Source organism: Myiozetetes cayanensis, unplaced genomic scaffold (genome assembly GCF_022539395.1).
Source record: "Myiozetetes cayanensis isolate MyiCay16 unplaced genomic scaffold, myiCay2020 scf10, whole genome shotgun sequence".
Lineage (NCBI taxonomy): Eukaryota > Metazoa > Chordata > Aves > Passeriformes > Tyrannidae > Myiozetetes > Myiozetetes cayanensis.
Genome location: NW_026086605.1, coordinates 19,178,128 through 19,203,256, shown reverse-complemented (window position 1 = coordinate 19,203,256; position 25,129 = coordinate 19,178,128). Strand labels below are relative to the sequence as shown.

At 38.3% G+C, this 25,129-nt stretch overlaps 1 protein-coding gene across 3 annotated transcripts; it reads right to left on the bottom strand.

Moving 5' to 3' along the window:
• ZFAND4 (zinc finger AN1-type containing 4) lies at positions 1 to 25,129 on the bottom strand. 3 transcript variants are annotated; one of them, XM_050338741.1, is made up of 10 exons: positions 24,990 to 25,129; positions 24,008 to 24,310; positions 16,671 to 16,746; positions 16,506 to 16,573; positions 15,791 to 15,977; positions 11,605 to 11,752; positions 10,008 to 10,850; positions 9,005 to 9,059; positions 6,609 to 6,723; positions 1 to 4,431 (listed from the first exon to the last, which is right to left on the bottom strand). In XM_050338741.1, the coding sequence occupies exons 2-10, from the start codon at positions 24,189 to 24,191 to the stop codon at positions 4,296 to 4,298; spliced, it is 1,812 nt and encodes a 603-aa protein (XP_050194698.1). In that variant the 5' UTR covers positions 24,192 to 24,310; positions 24,990 to 25,129; the 3' UTR covers positions 1 to 4,295. The 3 variants fall into 3 exon arrangements, with proteins under 3 accessions (XP_050194698.1, XP_050194678.1, XP_050194688.1); XM_050338721.1 differs by having other exon boundaries at positions 21 to 4,431; positions 9,669 to 10,850; XM_050338731.1 differs by having other exon boundaries at positions 23 to 4,431; positions 9,669 to 10,850; positions 11,605 to 11,749.

The window sequence follows — 25,129 nt, the reverse complement described above, 5'->3', positions numbered from 1 at the left end:
TTTCCCTCAAGTGAAAAAATAATGCAAGCACCCACCCTACTGTAAACAAAGCAATGGGGAAGGCAAAGACCAACTTGCTGAAATACTCATCCCAAAAGGCTACTTGATAAAGAAAGGAATCCATGTTTCATTGATTAGGGAATAAAGACTGGCTAGGAATATAAAATAGGTTAAACCCAGTAATAATAAATAGCCTAAGCATCTTTATAAATACCTAGTTCTGTCACCATTTTGTACATTTGACTGATTTTTCCCAAATCCATGCTCAGACTGGGGTCTCCTCCGACATCCTTTGACCTTTGTGTAATGTGTCATGATTGAAACACAACGCTTGTTATCTTTCCAAGCAATTGCTCTTTTCTGGCAAAATGCACAGAAAAGAACTTCTGCTTAGTTAAAAAGTTTTGCTTGCAAAACCTTTTATTTGTATATTTGCCTTGTGTAGGTAGCAAACTTCTGCTGAGAAAGTGAATAGTTACAGATCTAGATATTAAAAATGATGGGTTACCATTCACAATCTCCCAATATCTCTAAACATACCAGCTTCACATGAAACAGGCTAAGTTAATCTTCCTATTAAACACATATTTTGATTTATTTAGACAATAACCTTAAACAGGACAATAAGTAATAATATTTTTAATAATAATAAGGTAGTACCTTTTCCACTGTTTTCCACACAACACTCCAACCATTACAAAGATTGCAAAACCACCCCAAACTACAATCAAGGTAAAAACTACTGTAATCAGCAGTAGCATAGGCTCACACAACTGTTCCACAGCTTCACATAGAATCATAGAATGTTAAGGGGTTGGAATGGACCTTAAAAGCTCATCTGGTCTCAACTGCCCCTGCCATGTGCAGGGACATCTCCCACCAGACCAGGTTGCTCAAGGCTTTGAACACTGCCAGGGTTGAGGCATCCACAGCCTCCCTGGGCAACCTTGTTCCAATGTGTAAACAACCCTCCCTCATAGTAAGAGATTTCTTCCCAATATCTAACCTAAATTTCCCCTCTTCCACTTTGTACCCATTACTCCTTGTCCTATCACTACAGTTTGTGATGAAGAGTCCCTCTCCTGTTTCCCTGTAGGTGCCCTTCAGACACTGGAAGGTTGCTATCACATCTCCACTCAACCTCCTCTTCTCCAGGCTGAACAGTCCCAACTTTCTCAGCCTGATTTTGTAGGGCAGGTGGCTCCAGTCCTCAGGTTACATATGTCCTCTTGTAAGCAACTGTGGCTCAGTGCTAACATAGATACCAGAAAAACTGCCAAATGCATCTTGAGATGAACCTGATTTACATAAAGATTGGAAAAACATGCCCCAACACAAAAGCTGCAGGTAGAAGCAGCTCCTTACAGGCAGAAGCAACGCCAAATCCACCATTTACACCCACAAGTGTAAAGAAACTTGAAAAGAAACCAAATTGTCTAGTTCATGACATGCAAAAAAGCTAGAAAAACTTCATTCTGTAATATAAAGCATTAACAATACTAGCCTTGTCTACAACTGAAGACTGTTAGAGAAGGCACCAGTGCAATTACACCACAGGGGACTGCAAACTGAACAGACAGAAACTGCAAGAAGAGATTTTTATCACCATGGGCTTCTAAAGATTTTGGAAAAAGGAAATATTTAATTCAAGATCCAAAAGCATTTCTGACACCTCTGTGGTTCTTATAAATTTGACACAGGAATCCTGGAGGTCATTCAACAAGAGACCAGCCTGGTTTTGCCTCATAGGTTCTCAAGCATCAATGAAGCATGCAAAAAATAGGTGGCAGGAAGGTAGAGAAGTACACACCAAAGTAACTGCTAAACTTCCAGTATGTAAATGCTTTATCAGTACAATAAGCCAATTACATGAACAAACACACAAAAGCTAATCATTTGTTTTAAGCAGATGTGTAGCACCATGGAACACTGATTAATGCTCAAAACTAAACCATTTAGGTAAGTTTTACAGTAAACAGTAATTATTCCATAGCGTAATCTAACACAGGATTTGGTAAAAGCCAATAGCATCTAAATTAGCAACTGAAACAGTTCATTACAAATTAAAGTGCTCTTAGGGCTGTACTACTGGCTGAAAATGGAAGCCTGTAACATGGTATTGATACAAGAACAAAACCAGTAGAGTTCTGCAGAAGAAATGTCTGTATTAAGGATAATTAAAATAAGCTGTAATAAAAATTATGAGAAGCTATACACAGGGAAATTAAATTATTCCTGTATTGCATTTTCTGAAAAAACACTTCATTATACATATGCAGAAAGGGAGAGTCAAAAGTGAGATGTGACTCAGACTTCCTGCCACACATCTGTTATGCAGTGTTACTAAAATTTGAGTATGGCCATTCTAACGCACTGCAAAACAGTTTCCTGACGATTTTACTCATGCAAAATCAGACTAAGTGATGACAGATGATATCTTTTAATTCTACTTCTTACCAGATCTCTACTGTACCTTCAAAAACAACAATGCTTCTGTCTTCAGAAAGTTGCTGAGCTGCACGCGAGAAATTGTTGGGAAATCACTAGTACATTTGTCATGCTCCTTATTCTTTTCCTTCAACATCAAGTACTGTCCCATGCTGGAGAGGAAACAAAAACTACAGGCATGTTTATGGTATCTAGCATGGCTCAGTAATGACATTTTCTTCATACCATATGCAACCTTCTCCAGTAATAATAAGCTTGGAGGTCACACACACAGAACTATATTTTTATCTTATCACTGCCCAGAAGGATGATTGCAAACATTTTTTACCAAGTTCATCATTCTGTGAAAACTTCAGGTTTAAGAAGTTTTAGTAGACTACACCAAATGGATTTCCTACAAGGACAAGATTCTTCGAGTTACTTCTCCCTCTTTCACCAAGTCTCTTTTTTGGTCCAACTTTTGACTTTCATTCTCATAAGCTGCTCTTGTTTGAGTGCAGCATAGACCATTTTAATACCACAACCAACTAAGTAGCTGAGGACTTTGATAAGACAGGGATCATGAATGACATTTGATTACCTACATATAGTGTGGGGGGATTTCTTTTGTTTTGGTGGGTTGTTGTAGGTTTTTATTTATCTCTTTATACTGGAACACTTAATAAAACTTCTATAGAAATATTTCAGAAGCATTAATGGAATGAATTAGGGAAGTTTTCTAGTAGGTATATTCTTCCAGCATCACTTTCTGCAGTAGCTGCATGTTCATTAGAGGTGTCTAATGCATTTACTGAACTGCCCTTACACAGTATCAGCTGGAGGGGAGAAAGCTTAACATATACCATTTATTGAACATCCATTTTGCCTTTGCTCGTACATTTGTAAGATTTCAGGAGGTTTATTTAAAAGTACACAGTGTTGGTCACACTATTCCTGATGAAGCTGGTGGGAATTCTTCTTCAGCATGAACTCGTGGAAAAAAAAATTAAATATATATATGCTCCCAACAGAGCCCAACTTTTAATTTAGAAACATGCTGTATGAGACAAGTTATTTTGTGCATTTATAACACATAAACCAGAATAAAATTTAATATTTATTAGAATTTCTTCCAGTAACAGCATTCAACATCTTAACAAACCAAGTTGTGAAGTCTTAAAAAAATCTAGGATTACAAAAAAAGTTAAAGTAAGTTGTTTCTTATATTTAATGGCAACAAACAGGGAACCTTCTATTTAGAAACAAACTTGTCATATAAACAGTATTATTTTAAGAAAATGTGATTAAGATGATATGTAATTTTCAGAATGGACACACAATGTATGAATACCAATCAGAATGAAACAGAGAGGTGGAACACACTATCCCCTTAAAAATCTCAAAACAGGCTGTTTGACGAAAGGGGAAGGAGGAGGACCTTTCTAGTGAAATAACTTAAAAGATACCACACAATGGACAAAAACGCAAGAGTACAGAAGACATTACATGACACCCTCATTACAACACCCCCTCAACTCTAGTTATACATAAAGTTAGTAAAGTGCATCTTTAAAGACTTGTCTAGTGAAATAGCTTTTCCAAATATAAAACACAACACGTGCAGTAACAGTTAATCATAGTGTAAGTTTTTAGAAACTAATTTTTAACCTTTCATTCACTCAAGAAGAAAAGTCTTAACTGCAGTAGTGTTCACATTATTCTTCGATAGGATGCATCCTCATGTGCTTTTGTTACTTGGCAAATCTTCAAATATGGAGCATGGTAAAATTATGCAGTTTAAAGCAAGTGCTTCTCTCAATTCAACACAGTTCTTCAACAGCAGAATGGCCACATGCAGCACAACCATGTCAGATTTTGGGAAGCTTTGGTGCACTAACGATGGGATTGGTTTCCTGCAAATACCTTCGCCCTGCACTCTTATAGTCATAGGTGCAGGTGTGGGTCTCTGCATAGCGGTGTGTTGCACAGAAGTTGTTTCCACATCTGAAGAAATATTAGAAGATACAAGAAGATCTTTAATGCTCTGACATGCTGGGAGCGCTTTTGCTTAATCATGTCTTATTTGACATAGCTGTTTGGATTCTTAACATTCCTGACTGATAACACTAACAGGTGGGGTAAACAAAACAAGATTTTTCTAACTGAATGTTGCAGTTTTGACCCAACAGCCTCTTCAACTGGTAAGCAAAGCAAGATCAGTACTCCTGGAACCAGCTAGCAAGGATCAAACACACTTTTAAATTAAGAATTATGAACTTTGTTTTACTTTCTTTCTTTTTTAAAGACCTCACACAACATCAGTTGGTGGAATTCAGAGGACAAAACCATGGAACTAAAATAATGGCATCAGGTGAAATCCATGTAATGGATTTTAATTCAAAGCCACACATCATTCACACCATCAAAAGAGTTGTTTAGTTTGGCACAACTTCTGTCTGGCGTAAACTCAGATTAGTCATTTAAGGTTAATAAATACAGATTTATTCATCTGTAAAGACATCAGACAGACTAACTACAGGGAACATAACTTCCTATATGACTGGAAAAGGGTGCATCTATCCAATATCAGCTGCAATTTTGATGAATTAAGATTATGATTTTTGCCTTCAAACTTGACAGCTCAGCAGCTAAGACCTCCTAACAGGAGAAAAGATACTTTGGATATTGTATCTGATCTGGACAAGTGCTTTAAGCGGAGACTGATATTAGTATCCTGATAGCCTAATTTTTCAATAAAGATGCTTCTTGACAGTAAAAGAATGACGTCATTCAGAATCAGAATTCTCTTGATTAAGTGCTACCTATCCAATTTACTGTTTCACTATTAGACTGTAATCCCCTATTTATTTATCTGTTTATCTGGGTTCATAATAAACTCTTCAGCTACTGTTTCAGTGGCTTCGTGTGCCTGGTAGTAAAATTGCATTTCTTTGGTTCTTGGTCCCATAATCACCACTTCTCTCACACAAATGTACTCTCTTTGGTTCATGTTCCTTTCCAGTAAAAGGTCATATGGTTGCTCCTTCTCAAAGCAAACCAAATGCTATTTTTGGAGATGTGTAATTTCTCCCCTTCATTTTTTATCTTAAGCAAGCTGCTTAGTTACTTTTAGAAGAGCTTGCAGCTATTCATTCAGCGGGGAGTGTGCAATGTCCAAAACTGTTTCAAAATCAAAAACTGAAGAGTCAGTAGGGAAGCAATTCCTCACCCTGAAACTCTCCTATACAACACTCCAATGGTAGAAGTCTTGTTCATTTGGCCGTTGATTGGCATGGACCAAGATCAGCTCCAAATGCAGCACTCACAGTTGATTAACCCCCAACCTTGATTAGCTCATGGGAAACAATACTAAGAAAAAAATATATTGAGGGAAAAAATTCGTGGAAAACCAAGATGAACAGAGAATGCAGGCCTTTTTTTGGTGATTTGCTTTCTTGGGTTTTATTTGTTTGTTTGGGGTTTTGGTGTTTTCATTTGTTTGTTTTTGGTTTGGGTTTTTGGTTTAGGTTTTGTTTGGTGTTTGTTTGTTTGTTTTTTTCCCCTCATGATCATGATCAAGTGCCAGGTCTCATAGTGTTGTCTGGAAGTCATGATTTGGGGGACCAGCACTTGATGTTCTGCTTTTGAAATGCTCTACATGCTCAAAGGTGACTGAAGTCTTGCAAAAAACAGAACACACATAAAATATTTGTTGAATATAAATTTGCATAAATTCACAATCTGTGAAAATGTGTTGCAATAGAACCACATCTGAGAGAGATTTTCTGAAAAAACAGCTCTAACAAAGCCAGTTTTTCCTCAAGTTGTTAATCATATCATTACTGTCAAGACACTTTGTAGAATATATATCTGTAACAAGTTCTACTCACACCAGTATAAAATGTCATTGTTCTTTTTTTGTTACCGTGTTTTTATTTCCTGACATCTTCCATTCTAATACCTTTCATTTCTTGATCTTCCTGGAAGAACATACACCTCAAAAGCAGAACAGGTACATTCCTGAGTTTTAATTCCTGCAGTTTTGCTGAACTGAGAAATTCAACCCTTTTGAAGGTTGCCTTTTAATCTTCTATCCTTAAGGAATACCATGCAGCAAAGAAAACCTTTTGGTTAACTCAGCTATCAATTTTAAGTAACAGGTGGTTATATGCTCAGCCTACCTGCACTCATAGCTGGTTGCCAATCCAGTTTTCTTGCCACAAAGAAAGCAGTGCTTTGTAATTTTCTTTTTTGCTTGAATTAAACCATTCACAGGTGGAAGATAGGTTGCTTCACCTGTTTTCAGAAGTAGAAAGACAGCAAAGACATTTTATTTTAACATTTAACTAGTCTGTGAATAAAGTCATCTTTTGAAACCCAGATTCATTTTACATTTCTTAGAATACTTCAGGTGGGAACCCCAAAGCCTAAACAGAGAGAGGGAAAAAAAACCCTGAAAGCCACAACAGAAAACACACCTCAAGCCTATCAACACCTTACAAAGAGGCATCACAATGTGGGACTTAGAACTGTTATTTTTAACACCTGTTAAAAGTTCACGTAAGCAAGAAGTTAAGAAGAAATTAAGAAATGCATCTGATAATGGTCTTCCCAAATGCAAAATGAACACATGTAGTGTGATTCAGAAAACCACTGCACACAATGGCTTTATAAAGAATCAATTGGGCATTCCAGTAGCACCCAGTACATTCAGTGTGTTAGTTTGCCAAAGAAGTACTGCAACATTTTAAAATCTTGCTGGTACTCTGTAATTGCAAGGAAAGTATAGTATTACACTACAGGCCTCTGTTTAGCTATGCTTACATTAGGCACTTCGCAGATTATTTGTAAAATTTCTATACTTAAAAATTTACTTTACTCTTTTTGCCCTGTAATTCTTGGCCATTGCTTTATTAACTGGAGAGCATGTAAAGAAAAGGTATCTTCCTTCCCTCTGTAAAAGTAAGGTCTTTGTCCACAACTTGCTTATGCGTATTTCCCACATGCTGGGACAGTGAAAGTAAGCAATGCATCCTCTCAAACATTCTTTCAGTGTTTCTACTGTTTTATTGTCAGGATGTTCCCAAAAAGTGATGAGGTCAGAAGCATTTTTTTGTACAGGACACTTCTAATCCCAACATAAGTCACTTCTTAGCTGTTATACAGCGGGCTACATTCAACAGCAGCATCAGGCAGTCACCACACACTGCAGTCATCACTACTATCCTCTCCCACCTCACTGCTACCTAACATCGAAACTTCCAAGCTATGTTTGCCCATGCTAACAACTTCATAATCTAAAAGCAATTATTTCATTTAGCCCAGTTTCTGGAAGAGACAGAGCCTGAAGACAGATGGCCATGTGGACCATAAAAAACAATACACCTGCCCTTACATTTACGGTCCCTACAGCAACTACACTGAAAACTGACTCTGTCCCTCAGCCAGTTACACAACAGACATGTCTCTCTCAAGAGCCTGCATGATATGATGACACTAACTTGGTCTTTCTCATGTCTAGTATCTTTTGGAAGATACACCACAATAGTGTCTTGTTCATAGTTGTATCCAAAATGATGCTGATGTTAGCAGGCTTTCCCATCATGCAGACATGGCTTTTAGGGTATCACCTTTTTACCAAGGAGTAGCTAAGGACAGACCTGCTTATTAATTGTCTGCCAAGTCAAAGTTGCACCCCAGTTGTGAAACAAAGGCGCAATCCACTACTTTAGCAGCTTGTGCTCCCACACTACAATTACATCATTTTTCCTGTTGCAGTTACTATTTGAACATCTATTTTCTAGCTCATTCTCTATACCTAGATCTTAAAATCCTAAAATACATGCCTGCCTCTTCCTTAGGTCATACAGAAAGAAAACCTGCAAGCTGCAAGTCAGAGAGGTGAAGAAGAAAAATTAAATGTGTTGAAAATCTTTAGCTCACTGTCTTAAGAGTTTTGAAAGCATTAATGTAGACAATTCTTTTCCTCCCAGAAGAATTAATCACATAAGAAACTAATATCTAGGCATAACACATTCATTTTCAGTAGATGTCAAGCATTAAGCACTCCATAGTTGCCTAGATTAGGGTGGAAAGAATGATGATCACAACAAAAGATAGTGAAAAATATCTCCACTATATCAACGTTCTTAGCATCCATGCCCTTATTGTTTCTTCCCTGCTTTTCTTTTGCTCAGGCTGTAGAGCTAAAGACAATGTTACTGATAAATTTGGCTCCAATTTTAGTAGACTCAGAACTATTCACAGAACTGACCGTTTGGAAACTTCACCGCAGAAAAGTCATGTTTATATCTACAGATGACATGTGGGATTCATTAGGTATTAAAAACGTTTAAGTTGACATAACTGCTTTTTTTTAACATAAGATCTGGATGCCATCTCTATTTTAAAGAATTGCTTAAAAATATTAAAAGTTTAGTCATGCTATAGAAGTGCAAAACAACAAGGACTCTAAAAGCCACCTGCCTTACAAAGATAAATTATTTTTGTCCTCTTTATGTGTGATATACCAGGAAAGATTAAAGAGTCATCTTTAATTATTATGTAAGTTACTTACCTACTCTTTTCCCTACAGCTGCCATACTTCCATTCATTCCAAGCCCGTGCGCAGACTAAAAAAAAAAAAATTTCCACATGGAAATTACTAGCAGATGGAAATCAAATGAAAACTTAGGCAGTCTGGTATCAGCTTATTTGATATCAATGTTTCATCAATCAATGTACCTACGAAGAGTCCAAGACAATTTCTGCAGACTAAGTTAACATTCTGCAATATAAAGCTTTACCCTAAATGACTATATAATAAACCTCCCCATACTTCAAAACAACAAAGTACATTAGAGAGCTGAAGCTTGGCACATATGGTGCCAGTCACAGGGCACACTCAGTGTGACAATTAGTGAGCAGCAGAAGCCAGATGACACTTCTAACACAGACACTCATAATTCTATCATTACAATAACTAATAATTTCAGTTGTGAACTGAACAAACACTTTAATCTATGAAAAATTACTTCCAGGACCTGTTTAGATAAGGCAGTCTAAATACCAACAGAAATTCAAAAACCAGTTTAAGACAAATCAGGGATTTAAACACACCTCCCGCTTCTCCCCATCTGTGTTTCCCGACAAGACACATACATACACACAGAGTAGTTTTGTAACATCAGTACCAGAAGAGACAGGAAAACTTCAATTTCTCTGGATGCATTAATACTCACTAGAATATATTCAGCAGCTTCATTTGGAGGAGCAGTTTTCCTAAAGCTTTCTTCCTGAAAATGTTGCAGGTTTGTAGGTAGTGCAATACCAGAAGTCCGAAACCTGCCTGTCCCACAGGAACTCTGTAAACTTTCCCTGTTTGTGCTTCGGGCCAGCGAAGCCAGAAATCCTAAGTTACTTACAGAACTCACAGATTCTTTGGATGCCTTGCTAGCCACATCTGTAACGTCCCTATCCTCTGCTTTAGAAATCACATCAGGTCTTTTGCCAAGTGACTCTACTTTCACACTACAAAATCTAGCAGTCCTAGGAAAAGAGGAGTCTGCTATACTACGTACTTCCAGTGACTGAAGCACGTTCGGGGAGGCTGCAGATCTCAAGTTACTAGCCTCAAAGCATCTGGGTTGTGCTTGTGGTTTCAGAGAACTGTGACACGCTGCTTGTGCTGAATACCGAAGGGGTGATAAAAGCAGATTTTTCTGAGGACTTAATTCACGAGTACGGAGAAGACCAGTCTCCACTGCTGCAGTGCCCAGCACTTTGCCAATAGGTTTTCTATGCTGCTCTACAACCTTAGACTCTTTGTCTCCATCAGGCAGTTCAAGCTCTGGGTTCACTTTTCCCATATCATATATCTCACTGCACTGTTCAGCGGTGCTTCCTTCCGTTAAAAAAGTAAAAGCATTGGATTCAGGTAGGTGTTCTTCTTCTGTTCCATATAGTTCTCCATTTGTTAGATCTGGAAATAAAACAGCATCCTCCTCACTTGCTGAGGTCACATTTTCAGATGCTTTTTCTGAATTCGCAGGCAGGGATGACACAGGAGTCAGAACACCATTTGTAGGTAGTTTTGCATTTTCTAGTTCGACGCGCGATATTTTTGGTGGTAACCTGATGGTACCAACTGGCTGAGACCAAGAGCTGCTCTGCCAAGTGTCATCTTCCTTAAGGAAGTGATTAACTGTGGATGGCATTGTTCTGCCAGCAGTGGCCAAAGTAGCCAATGCTGAAAGTGCGTTTTGGGAAGACTCCGACTGATGCAAATTCCCAGGAGGAGGTAGGCACGACTGTCCGATATGGGGGAGCACTCGTAAAAAGCGGTGACGCGCAGCAGCCACTGAGCCACTAGATGGTCGAGGAGTTATTGGAGGACGAGGTTTCACCTTGACAGTCTTCTTAGGCTATTAAAAACCAAACCAACAAAAATAAAAAAACCCCACAGATACAACAACAATTAGTATTTGAATTCCAATTGCATTCAAAGACCTGACTGAGAACATATTCCGAGGAATTCAGACAGCGTAAGGCCAGAAAGGATCAAATCGTTCCTTCTACTCCATCATATGTTACTAGCCATCAAAACTTCAACCCAACATCTGAATATTAAAATAAAAGATTACAGTCAGAAAATGCTTTTCAGTAAATAGGTTATATGTCAGAGAAATAGAAAAGGGAAGCCAGAATGCCATTAAGGTTATCCAGAAGAACTTCAGGCCTCAAACCCAATAAGGGTAATCTCATTCTTGTATTTCACTTTATAGGCTTTTTAGTTACAGTATTTCTAGTTAAGTTTCATTTGGGAGAAACACTGACTTTTACCAGAGCAGTACTACAAAACAATGCTATTTCATGTATTGGAAGGAAAAAAACCCCAAACAAACAAAACCACAAAAACCCACCCACCCAAAAAGCCCACCCATGCAAATAAATCCAGGACCAGTAGTGAATTCTTTCAATTAGGACAGGTAGATCTAAGGAAAGCCAATACTCCTTACGAGAATGTTTATACAAGAATATTTACATTAACAACTGATGAGAAATCTTTAATAACTTCACTTCCCAAGACAGCAAAGTATCTGACCTGCTTTTCAGAAAAAACAGCACAAGAAAAGCCCTAGTTGTTTTATGACAGAAAAATTGAAATCATGTTTTCACCTTTTTACTCAGATTCATGTTCTCCATCTTTGCCTTGAGCAGTTTCATTTTATTCATAGTAATGGAATTCTCAATAATCTGTTGTCCAGAAGGTGATGCCTCTGTCTCATCTTCATCATCAGCATATATATTATAAACTGAACCACTGCTGAAAATAAAAGAAAGTTTGTATTCACCATCTAATCAAGTAATTTAATTATGTTTTTAATGTAGAGTATTCTCACAACTAGGAAGTCATATCCGTAGTTGATCTGTTGACAAAGCATTATGTAAAACTGTATGCAAAGACATTTCAAATCCACTTATCCACATAAGCATCCCTTGTAAGAGCAAAGTGGTCTTGCCGAAATCCGAACATAGCTACGCTTCTGGGAAGTTGTTATATCATATACAGTTGGTTCACACTCACTATATATTTTTCCCCCAGAAGGGGATATCCAGTTCCACAAATGTCTCCTGAAGATATGCCAAAGCTGTTAAGTGTGTGACTCAGACAACAAGCTGATCAGTTTTCCAATTAACCAGACACTGGCATGGAAGGAAAAGTCCAAATTTCTATCCATCCTGAGGGGTGTTCTCACCATAAATGGAAATGGAGGGGTCACCCATGTGGATGTGATATTCTATTTCTCCTTTTCAAAATATAAAAAAAAAGAAAAAAGAAAAAGAAAAAAAAAGATAAAGATCAGTTTAGGTTTCCAAAGAGTCTCACATTTGGAAAAAAAAATAAATAGATTAGAACTGTTAATCCCAAGACAAAATATTTTAACTCAGTAGTCACTGGAAGTTTATAGAATGACATTTCCTTCTTTCATTCTGCATTCTAAAAGACTGCAAAACCTCAGTGCTTTAAAATCAGCATCTAACTTGACTTTCCTAGGAAGCAATAAAGCATTATCACTAACATTTTAACATTTGACAGTGAAATGAAAGAACCATTAGGAGCGTCCAATTAATTACAAATTGATACATTTTAAACATTGTATGTAGTACATTTTAAGGAGTGCTTTAATTCTTCCATTAGGCTGTCAGCATCCAGAAATCATGACAATCAGGCAATTCCCCTGTGTTTGTACAAATGTCTTAGTAGATTTAACTCAAATTTCTAGTCTCAAAAAAGATCAAGGAAGAACTAAAGGTCACGAGGAAGTCAGTACCAAAAGAAAAAAAAAATCACTAATTAGAGTTGGCATCTTACCTGATTCTTGAAAATACTCTGCTGCCCTTAGTCAAGAGCCAGTATTTTTTGTACTGACTCTGCAAATCCATTTCCCTAAGATGCAGCAAAATTCCAAAGGCAGCACAGTTGGGAGACATCACGAAGAGCAAGATGGCAGCAAATTCAAAGCAAGAGTCAGCAAAATAGACCAGTCAATTCTTACCAAGACCTGAATGGTTCCATATGGGGACAGTCAGCATGTCTGACCAACACTAAAAAAAATAATTTCAAAATTTTAACTCTCAAAGATTTAAGTCACCAACTCAAAATAAATTGTTGAACTTCCCTTCCTTCAAGGTAAGGATAGGAAATAAAGTGGTATGTCTTATGTTTGTCTGTTTGTGGTTATTCTGTTTGTTTGTTTTTTGCTTTTTTAAAATGTAAAAATAATAGTTATCCCTTTTTTTTCAATTTTCTGACTAAGTAGAGGTCAAAAACACTAAAAAAAAAAGGAGTAATAGACAGGATTGTTTGTTTTAATGTATTGTAAAAGTTGGACTGGGAATTTTGATCTAAATGATACCTTCAGCCTATTTTCCAATCAGTAAATTTTAAATTTACTTTTTCCGTAGGTGTCAACATTCCTGAACTCTTGCTTTTAAAATGCATGTCTCAAAAATTACTAGCTTGCTGAAACCCTTTTGGCACCAGTGTCTGCCCATCCTCCACCACAACTTCAACACTCATTGTATGCATTTATACTTTGTCAAGTTTTAACCATTAACTCAACCACAGATAAAATAAAATGATCTGGAGACCTATAAAACAAAACTGAAACCAATGTCTCATTTCTAAATTTCAGTCATTGAATCCTGCTCCACACACACACACACAGAGTGAGAGAAGCTGATAAACAAATGCCTCAAAATGCTCAGTCATCAGTAAACCCACACACAGACACACATTTAACTGTCAGTGTGGAAAACGCTAGTATTCAGCGTGATTCATAGCCTTCCTCTATAAAGATCAAATGAAAAGGTCTGATTTGTTCCCATTCTCTCCTCCCTTTGCTGCTTTTTCCATTTCCCACAGTCTAACCCAGCCTTAATAACAAATTCAAAGACAAGGATTTCCTCCCTCTCCAAATTACTGTCTGCCTTAGTAGAAAAGCTAATAAATGATCTCCCATGGAAAGCGCAGAGAAATAGAAACAACTCACACGGTTTTCATCCTAACTGGTTCATTTGACAAGTGACAGCACATTTCTTAAGCACAATGTATGTGGGTTTTATATGTGCTGCTATGCTTTGAAAGGCTTGCCCTGGTGCCCTGTGAGAGCCAAAAGATTGCAGTTTATTCCTCCAATTTTCAACATTTAGCCAATCTCAAATTAATATTTAATCCATTCACTGGGATCCTAATGGAAAAGTACTAAGACCATAAGACAATTGTCCACACTAGTTTTAAATGGGGAAGGGGGGTGTGTGTGTGAAAATCAACACACATACACACAAAGATTTGAACATGCAGGTGGATACCAGGAAGCCAGTTCTAGTCAAAATTGAAAGTTTGAACTCCTTATGACAATTCCTTGCAATAACTCATTTAGCATCCACAGTCTCAGCTTTTTGGATTGGTTTGGATGTTTGCTGGAGTCAAAACATTAAACAGGAACAATGTGGTAATAGAGTATCAGTGAGAACAAGAATTACACTGGATTGCTCTTTGCAGAAGTGTATCTAGCCCAAAGCAGCAGCAAGGTTGTCAGTTCTCAATCATGCTTGGTTTAACCTATTTCAAACCTACAAACAATACCATATGTGGTTATTTACTGAAAGAGTGCAGGGGCCTAAAGATCACAGATCAAAACTATTTGTATCTTTTCCTTCTCTCCAGTAATTGTATAACAAACACTAGGTCTTTCTACTCTGTATAACACTGTGGGAACTCAACCCTGGTATTTCATTCAGTCAGTAGTTTTTAAGTACAGATCTTTTATAGAAGTTTATAAGATTAGTATCACTGAATACAAACCCAGTACAAAGCTCTTGCTTTCACTTTGCAAACAGAAACAAGAATAGTCACTTAGCACAAGCCTTAGCTTGTTCCAGAATAGGGACTCCTTTCCTCACAGTTGTATAATTATTAAGTCCTTGAGGGGATAAAAAAACCCTACCCAAAAGCTGCAGTATAAAACCAGAATGTAATAATTTTTAATAGATATTACCAATTTTGATAGCTTTAGAAAAAGACTACTAAACCATTCACTACAACGTAGTAGGTTAAGTGACATACTTGCTCTTCTGATGATAACAGCACTTTGATTCTTACAGCTTGGTATGTCAACAGTAGCTAACTTGAGGCCTAATTACATCCAAAGGCTAGCTCTATCAGTAATTACTTTAGTACATTTTAGAAAACCAAAACAAAAAAAAAAATACAACACCCACACACAAAAAAAGCACCACCAAAAAACCCCCAGAACAAAGCCACACCCTTCAAACCAAACAACCCCCCCAAAATGAACAAAAAACCCCCAACAAACAAAACCCACAGGATTTTGCACTGCCAACCTACTGTCTTCCTGATTAATCATTTGGTCAAGTCATATGCATAGGAAAAAAAATTCTGCTGTGAACAGAGAAATGTTTACAAAACTAAACAAACGCCTTAAGATGGAAGAGAAAGTGCTTAACTGAAGGTTTTAATATCTTACATGGTAAAAGTGACTTTCCTGTGAAATGCTGCTTTTCAGAAAGGGTTGGAATGCTGAGAATTGCCTTAAGTATGAGGTCAGCTTTATCTCACTATATTAATGCACACAGTGATAAAGAGAACCATCAGCATGACCACTGACCACAAAGCACTACTGTGCCGTTAGGCCCCCCAGTTAAAGCAATTTAATAGACCTTAGGGAATAATTCTTGCATATTCCAGATATTCTTTTGATAAAGTCAACAAATAAAGCTGAAAATTATACAGCAACCCACTTTTGAAGAATAATTTAAAGATTAAAACCAACTTTACCTCAAAGACTCAGATAACGGTGTTAAAGTGCCATCACCCCGGTCAACCACACGGAAGAAATTCAACCTATCTCCTTCTCGATATACTAAGAAGGTAACTTGTTTGTTGGATGGCACTTTCTCCCAGGTCTTGTCTCGCGTAGGATCCATGTATTCAGCCATTTCCCTGATAGGGTCTTTCACAGGAACTACAAAGACAAAAAACCAAAATAAACCCAAAACATTATTAAACATTATTAGTGTTGTTTTGTCAACTTTGAGAGCTCAGCTCAGTTTATAACAGAAATTCCCAACCTACAAGATATGCTGAGTTTTCTTCCAAGTGAAAGTTATCAAGGGTATTTCTCCATTTTCATTTCTATATAGATGATGTACATAACCAAGTTTATCATCTGACTGAAACTATGCCTGATTCTTACCAACATATTTTAAAATCTATTTGTATAATGACATTACAGTATAATTTTTTCTTCAAGTGAAGAATTGCTAATTTTATGGCTTCATGATTCTATACAGACAAATAAACAAAGAGTAAACAAAGTACTCTTGGTATGCTAAGAAAGAAAAGATGGTGAAAAAAATCCCTCCATTTTTGCTGAGTATTTTTCCAGTTAATTTGAAACTATGTCTGATTGTCTAAAATGCTTAGCTAAGAGAAGCTGTTTACAGTTATAAGACACTGAAAGACCATTATTTTTAACTTAGTTAACACCTACCTCTTCTGGTGTTAACAGGTCCACCTCGCATAGCCAGAACTAACTTCAGAGTGCAGCCTTCTGAAATGCTGCAAATAACAAATAATTTTTATAGCATTTTCTGTTGTTTATGCTAACAATAATTTAGAAATATTAATTAGAAACATAATTTTATTCTATACTTACTTATAATCATTCAAACAATAGTCATCCTTCAGTTCCGTATTATTCCAAATTAAGTGCTGCTGAGAGACAGGAATACCTAAACAAAACAAACAAAACTAAAAATTGGAGTTGGTGGAAGGGCTTCTGGAGAGTTTTAATTTTTTAAAGAGCGTGGGGCTGATGGATTCATCACAGGAGAAGGAAGAGAGGAAGCAGGACAAGGACAGGCATTTGAGTAGCCTTTAGTCATGATACTCAACCTCCAATTAGTTATTAAAAACAAAGTTAAGGTTTTCAGAAGGCTTTAGCTCACACACAAAGTTCTATGTTTTGCCTCAACAAGGGGTCTGCAGAAGTGTTCAGCTGCTTCAGGCTTGTTGAATACTTCCTTTTTCCAGTCATCAGATGAGGGAGGTTTTTTCCTGTTATCTGTACCTCAGAACTTTTATGTCTATTGACAGGAAAAACAGGATAAAACTTCTACCTACAGAACTGCTGAATAACTTAATCACAGACTGATATTTTGTATTATCCACAGTGCAGACACTCACATGACTGGTGGCAGCTCTATTACAGTGGTGACACACCTGCAAATGTGTTTTTATCCTAGCTTGGTTTGGAACCTGAGAATTCACACGTACAATTTAGCACCACAGAGGTTAATTAAACTTCGTCCTACAAATGCTTTTGTTCTGGGTGCTCTTTAGGCTATCAGAACATTTTAGTAATATCCAGTAATACTCATTTTCAACTCAAGCTCTGGGACAATTTGGCCATTTTTGTTAAAAGAAAGTACGCATACGGAATATTTGCTCCTTACCAAAAAATCCACAGCCTACACAAGTAACTTTTGTTGCTTTTTGCCTGCATAGTCAACTCATTAGATACAAATATAATACACATTAAACATAACAAGCATAAGCGGGTACAACCCGAGGTCTTCACACATTTTTACTAGGATGCTACCACCTTCCAAATTTTGGATAGAATACAAATGAGGACAGTTATGAAAGGATGAGACATCTCAGACCATCAAAAAAATACAATTAAGGCTAATGGAAGATGAATAGATGTCTTTTTTTTGTCTTTGAAAAAAAAAATCATCCTTCCAGCATCAAAAAAATTGTTCAATTTGTCTAGTGAAACCCAAGTAATTAAGATCTCACTGTGCATTCCGGATAAATTTTAATTAAAATGAAAATCTACAGAGGCCAAGACCTACTTTTTCAAAAAGGTCTAAACACTTCTCCTCAGACTAAGAAACAAAAGTTATAAATGTATTTTCCTAAAGGCTTAAAATAACCTTATCTTATATTTTTATTCATTGCATGTTCAGATACTTAAACGGAGATGCAAGCAGCAGTGCCACACAGTAAAACCTCCCAAAATACATCTGGCAAGAGGGAAACACAAAGATCAGAGCTCTTCAGCTAGTTTCCAGAAACATCTCAGCTTCTGAAGGCTGGCAAGGATGCTCAGCAAGCTGTGGCAAGAGATTAAGTAGCCCCTTCCTAGGTAAAGGCACAAAGCTACAAACACCCATCACCTGCAAGGAGAAAAAGGAGACCAGATTCTGGTGAAAGTTCAAGAAGATTAAACAGGCAAGTAGGAGACATGCTAAGGAGATGTCCCTGGGAGGAGGAATGCACTTTGGAGGAACTGTCATTGTTATTCTTTAAGCTTTAGAAATTGGAATTTCCTTTTCTCACTACAGCTCATATCCAGATCTTCCCTTTTTTGAATGATCGACACAACTTTACTCCACTTGGATGGCATTTAACAAGAATCTTATATTCTCTGAAGTCCACAAGATATTTATGAAGGGAATATGTTCATATCGTAGACTAACATAATTGCTACTACATTGCCAGCTATTTAATAGCTGGTTATTGGTTATGTTTCAAGTCTGCCTTGTAAGAAAAAAACCAAGCTGGCAAGAGCTAGTGAGTCTACAGTGAAGTTTTCTGTGTTGTTTTGCACTCTTCTGATTACAAACAATCATTACTGTCTTCCCTTGTTATGGTTTCAGCAGCCTCTAAGGAGCAATTTCCAATTACTTTGATAAACTGAGAGAGTATTTGTTAAAAAGGCTGGCTTGCAGCTGGCAATACTGGAATGAAACATGTTTTTGCTCATTCAACAATGACAATGTATTTTTCATGAAATGAACAGATGAAAAGATGATACTCTGCTGTAATTGGAAACAGACACGTCTTTATTACTTATTCCCTTTCATGCTGCTTTCTTAGAATTCTGTATTTATATACAGAGGAAATGGTATGTGCTTTATAGTTTCAAAGGCAGCAAAATATTCATCAGCTGTCTCTTTTCTGGATTACAGTAAGGATTTCTTGAGGAGACATTTATACATGGGATCAGCATGTAAAACTGCCAGCAATAATGAGAACTGTGAGATACCCATCCACTATCCCTCCCCCTAAGCAGCAAATGACAGTATCCCTGGCCTGCTCTAAATCAGTGCTGAGAGGTAAGTACAGCAACAAGCTACATCTCACTGCTCAAATGGAAGTGAGCTAGGCAGGTGAAATGTGTAGTGAGCTACAGGAAGACAGAAGAGTCTGCAGACTATCGATTGAAACAGCTGCAGATGCACTGACAATCTGACCTACTAAAATGGGGGGAGAAGAGAGAAGTGGGTACTCTATGCTGTCTCTGAATCAGCATAGCTTCCTTCCTTTACTCTTCTTTCTGGCATGCTAACTAGGCTCACCACAGATGATGTGGTTGAGTCTGATCCAGAAAAAGAAAATCCCTGTAGATTTCAGAGCAAATTTTATGTTGTGGGTACAAGGTTACTATGTTTAAAAACACTCCAAACATTTCACAGTCAAAATTCAAACAGTGTACTTATCTTTCATTCAACGCTGAAATTGTTGGAGCCTCTGCTTAAGGAGAGGTGGGGCTGACAGTCTTGTTTTCCCTCAGAAACTAGCTACACTAGTAAGAGGTGCAAAGGTTCACAAGTCACAGTAGCAGGACTGCTTTCCTATTGTCAACCCCCCCATCTCTGACCTGCGTGACAGTAACTATGGCAGTGTAAATAGCAGTCAGCACTGACCTGCTCTTCATCCAAGGGACTGACAAAGAAGAGACTAACAAGAGCAAATCAGCAGTAACTGAACACAAGTCCAAAAAATTTCCTGACAAAGGTGACCTTACTTTACACCTTCCAGATTCTGCCCTGGGCAGCCATCTGATCTGGACAGTCTTGCATTCACAGGAGTGTTTTACCAGCTCAGACAAGGCACAAGCTTAAAAAACACTTCATGAACTTCTAGTATCTACCAGCACAGTAAACAGGCAAATGACAAATCAAATAGAAGACACAGAGGAAAAGAAGTAAACAGAAGGAAAGCAAGACTGACTCTGTTACAAACTCATTACACTTGCATGATCCACTTCTCCAGTCCTGGCAGAAGCACAGCTATTTCCTCTAATGCAAATAGTAATAAATATCATTATGACATACTGTGAATTCACAGAATATTGAAAGAAATTACAACATCCACATGAAGTCTGCCTGACATTCTTCCAGTTCCTTTTGTTTAAGATGAAGTTGTTGTACATAGGCAGCAAAATAGTGACAGCAAAAAGACCAAAGAAAAATAACAACTCATATGATGAATTGAGAGTACACACACGTACAACAACAAAATTATTGTTGCATCTGTCACTCCCTGCTGAACACAAGCATTCGAAATTAGGATGTATTCTGAAAGCTGGTTCTGTTTTCCCCTTTACAATAATACAAGAACAAGAGAACACCTAAATTTTCTTCTAAATATGTAGATGTTTCCATGCACACAGACCATAAAATTCAGTTGCAAGTACTCACTGAACAAACCATGACCAAGTTGGTTTTTTCTTATTTTAAAGCTAGCTATGTAAATGAATGCCTTAACACTCTGTACTGAAGAATGCAAATTAATTCCCGCAAGCCAGTAACAATAATACCATCACCAAATCCCAAAGCCCACCTGCTCCCTTGAGACTCAATCCTGTCCTACCAAGCAAACATGTTTACAGTTATTATCTATGGTTCTTTAACAGATGAAATTATTATAGGAATACTCTACCTGAATGCTCTGTCTATAAAACCCAGTGTAATAACTGGTGTTTCTGAATGAAGAACGCTAAACTTTGTCCAGCCCAGCAGCTACAGGGATTTGTGCAATGGAGGAAGCAAAAAGAGATCTTGGTTTTAAAAACCCCATTACTTCCACTTTCAATAAAACCCAGCTTTTTTTAGTACTGTTCATGGGTTAAAGCTCAGTCTTTCATGCCACCTTGAAACTCGGATACCATCCTATCCATGTCCATCAACACATGATCCTGCATTCAAAACCAAATAATCAAGTAAAACCAATGGAGTAGGTAGCACTGCCAGCAGCACAACGTGTGGCTGTGTGTATTCCAGCTTTTATGCCACCAGAAAAGACAAAGGGGGCTATTTCTTCCATAGTGAACCATTTTAAAAGGCTCATTCAGTGAATCTGAGACTAGGAGTGATTTACCCTAGGGGCTTCAAAGTCAATATCTATAACAAATCTTCTGCTTATTTAGTATGGAACATATTTGAGGACAAATGCCTGGATCTGACCCATCAGATGTGCTTTAACTTCAACTTATGAGTAGACTTGCATTGAAATTTCATATGAATTAGAACCCATTAGTAAGTTTTTACATATATACTTCAGTGACTAAAACCCACTGAAAACAGATAGCTGGAAACGTGGAGCTCTTTCTTAGTAAGGTACCAATGTCTACCACAGCTGTCTAAACAAAGCCTTTCCATATCAGATTGCTAATAGGCACCAAGAATGACAAACAGCATCTGAAGTATACAAAATGCCTAACATGCCATCCATATTATGCTTTTTTATTACAGTGCAGACAATCTACAGCCGTTGATATTCCAGTTGTTGAAAAAGATCAATTTGTATTGTTCTAAATTCATTATTAGCTTCCTAGAATTAGAGGTACTGGTAACATTTGAGCAGATTTGTAAACTTCAGATAAAATTCTAGATGTTTTTCTCGGAGCTTGCAGGTTGCAGCTCATTTTTTCAAAACGTGTCTTTTTGTATGCTTATGCACTGTCATCTTCAATGCCTAAATGAGTCCACAGAGACAATACACATACTAGGGACCCTAGATAGTCTTCCAGCAGCATAGGAAACATTCTCCAGGCAGAACTACAGCTTAAATGAGAGAGATTCACACCCCACGAAAGTTGACACAATGCAACAACAAAAAGTGAATACCAGCAGCAGAAATAGGAGCAGATGTAAACTTTCTCCTTCCCATGCTAAATCACAACAAATTTAAAATGTTTGCTCCACCTGAGTAATTTACTGCTCGAATTTGTGCACTATAATAAGAACTTCATCACTAAAAAGTTGTTATTATTTTATATGCAATAGCAACCACAAGTGCAACATGAAATTAATTTGTTATTGTGTATCTGTTCCCTCCACACATAGCTGATCAATCCGTTTTCACTGTCTCCCATAAATTGTATTAATAAGCACATTACTTAGATATTTTAACTCTGTTATGGAGTATCAAGGTATTTCAGCTGACTTTTAGTAGTTAAATGATAATCACCAGTGAACTCATCTTCCATGTTTAATAAAATTTACTTACTAATAATTAATTCTATACAGCAGGCACCTAAGTCATAATTACCTTATCATCCTATAAATTACAGTATGTGAACAAAATTCTGAATAAGCAATATTGTAACTTCATTACTGAGCTGTTCTAATAAAAAAATTATGACACTTTTATAAGCTAAGCACACCCAGCCTACAATAAGTCACAGGTATAATTCAGTATGTGTATTTGCAGGCTTATGTTTTGGACTACAAGAAATACAAATTTCTCTTCTTCACATCTCCCATTGATCTCTTCATGTATCCTTTAAAGCTCACTACTTCAGAGACACTGCCCAGATAACCTGCCTTCTCCTGTACTCTACTGCCTATGCTACATCTTTTAATTCAATTTTATTGAATTCAATTAATTCAGTTTTAATTAGTTAGCATTCTATGCATCTCTCCTACACCTTCATTCAATTATAGAAAAGAGAAACCCTTTCCTTTTCTTGTTTCACCTCTAACCTCCAGGAGCATCTTAACGCATTCTCTGACTTGTGATTAATTATTGCCCCGTCCACAGGAAACAAAAGCATATCCACACAGCTGCATTACTGTACCTAGATGGACGTGAACTCAGTTACCTGCATGGTGGAGCTTCTGCCATGTGGATCTCCCTACTGGATCTCCCTGTTGTTGCAACGTTTCTGTGTTTTAAGACTTGTGCCAGTTACCTTTTTTTCCCCATCCCTTAGAGCAGATTTCCATAAGATGAGAGTATCTTAGATTCAAGTCTAAAGCATCATATTACATCTCCCAGAGGATGGGTTTCACACAGACAGAAGGATGAAAAACCCAGGTATACTAGGCAAAGAGAAGATCCCTTTTCTTAAAATGAGCAACTCTGATACTCTCAGCTTCTGCAGCTATAGTTCTTTAACCCCTCCAAAGTGAAGAAGAGAATGCAGTGCTTGAAAGTAGTTAAAATATGTATATCTAAATATTTCAAATCATATCTTTTTATGCAGGATCATTCTCACCCTAGAGAGAAAGGAGTAAGACAGGACTAACCTACACCTTTTCTTCTTGCATAAACATCAGGACAGGCCCCATAACTTAAAGGAGCTTTTCATTTTGCAAGATGTTTCAACTTCACCACTCTAAGACAAAGCATTGCTCAGCCAGACCTCTAACAGCAAAAGATCACTCACCTAAAGAAAATTCAAATCAGTAACTTAAAGCTGCCTTTGGGATTTGCCTGCACTGCAGTTGCTTTTGTGACTGCAGTATCATAAAAAACCCATAAACTGACTAACCTAATAAGCAACAAGCATAGCAGCAAGTTACATGCTCAAGTATGCTCAGTTACAACAGAGACATATTACGTGGCTCAAGATTATAACCCTGCTGGTTAACAACCAACTTAGGTCAGAGAATCCATAACCTTTTTATTTAAACCTTAATAATTGAGTATAAAAAAACCCAACAACCCACCAGAAGAGCCAACACAGCAATTCCAATGAAGCCTGAGCCATGAACTTAAAGGAAAAAGAAAGAACAGAAAAACAACTCAACTCCAATTAAATCTAAATCAGAAACTGAGCACCTAGTTTACATACATACTACTAAACATGACATTTAAGTTTTCCAGTTTGATTTTAGCAATTGTAATTTTTAAATCAAGACTTCCTCTCTTCCTCTGAAGTGATAAAGTTTACACTGAAATAAGAGAGAATAGTACCTTCCAGTCTTTGAATTTTAGCTTTCACAGAAATGACTGTTTCAAAGGGGGAAACTCGCAGTTCAAAGCATGTTCCTGTGAGCGTTTCAATGAAGAGCTCCATAGTTTCATAGAAAGGAAGCTTGTAGTGAAACGGTCCCATACTATCCTTATTGAAAAAAGGAGGCTCTTTCTTGTTGGCCATTAGAAAGGATTTACAACTTCCTTGTAAGAAGATCTGTCAGGAAACTACATTCCACTTCTAGCCAAGTCAGTTTTGAAGACACGTGTGGTGCATTGCTGTTCATCTTTAGGACTTTTCACCTATAAAGCAAACAAACACAGTTCTGACAACATCTGAACATAACTGTTAGAGAGAATATCAATTTATTATTGATGGACAATAAAATGCTTATTCGGAAACTACCTAGGTAGTGCAAGATAACCACAAAACACATTAGTGACATTGTAATTCTAGGACTCTGCTTTCAGTCAGCATTCCAGGTGCAACCTACTACCCTTGTTTCTGTTTCCACAAACGACATGACAACCTCACGCCCAACACCTCCCTACTGGGCTGAGCCCTCGGCAGTGTCAGAGACGGAGGAAAAACTCCAAAAAGACACAAACCCAGGGACTGGCCCAGGCTGGGGCAAGGTAGAGTTGGAGGCGGCAGCCCGGCCCAGCGCCGCACCGGGGCGGCGGGCGATCCCGGGCAGCCGAGCGGAGCGGCCGCGAACAAAGGCGAGCGAGCAGCCGCCCCCTCCCGCCGCCCCCGCGCCTCGGGGCGGCCTCGCACCTCGGGCAGGGCGCGGGGCCCCGCCGCCCGCACCTCGGCCCCCTGCCCTGCAGGGGCACCGCCGTGCCGGTGGAGCCGGGCCCGAGCGGGTCGAGCACGGATCCTCTGCCCCGCCGCGCTCGGCGCTCCCGCCGCAGGGTCCCCGCGGGAGCCGCGCTCCCCAGGACCCGGAGCCCGCCGAGCGAGGGCGCGGTCTCCCCTCACCTGCCGCCGCCGGGCCCGCTGCGGGGACACGCGGCTCCTGCCCCCGCCCGCCGCAGTGGCCGGACCCGCCGGGCCGGGCGGGACGCGCACCGGGAGCGCAGCGGGAGCCGCCGCTGCCGCCGGGGGGGCAAGACCGGGAG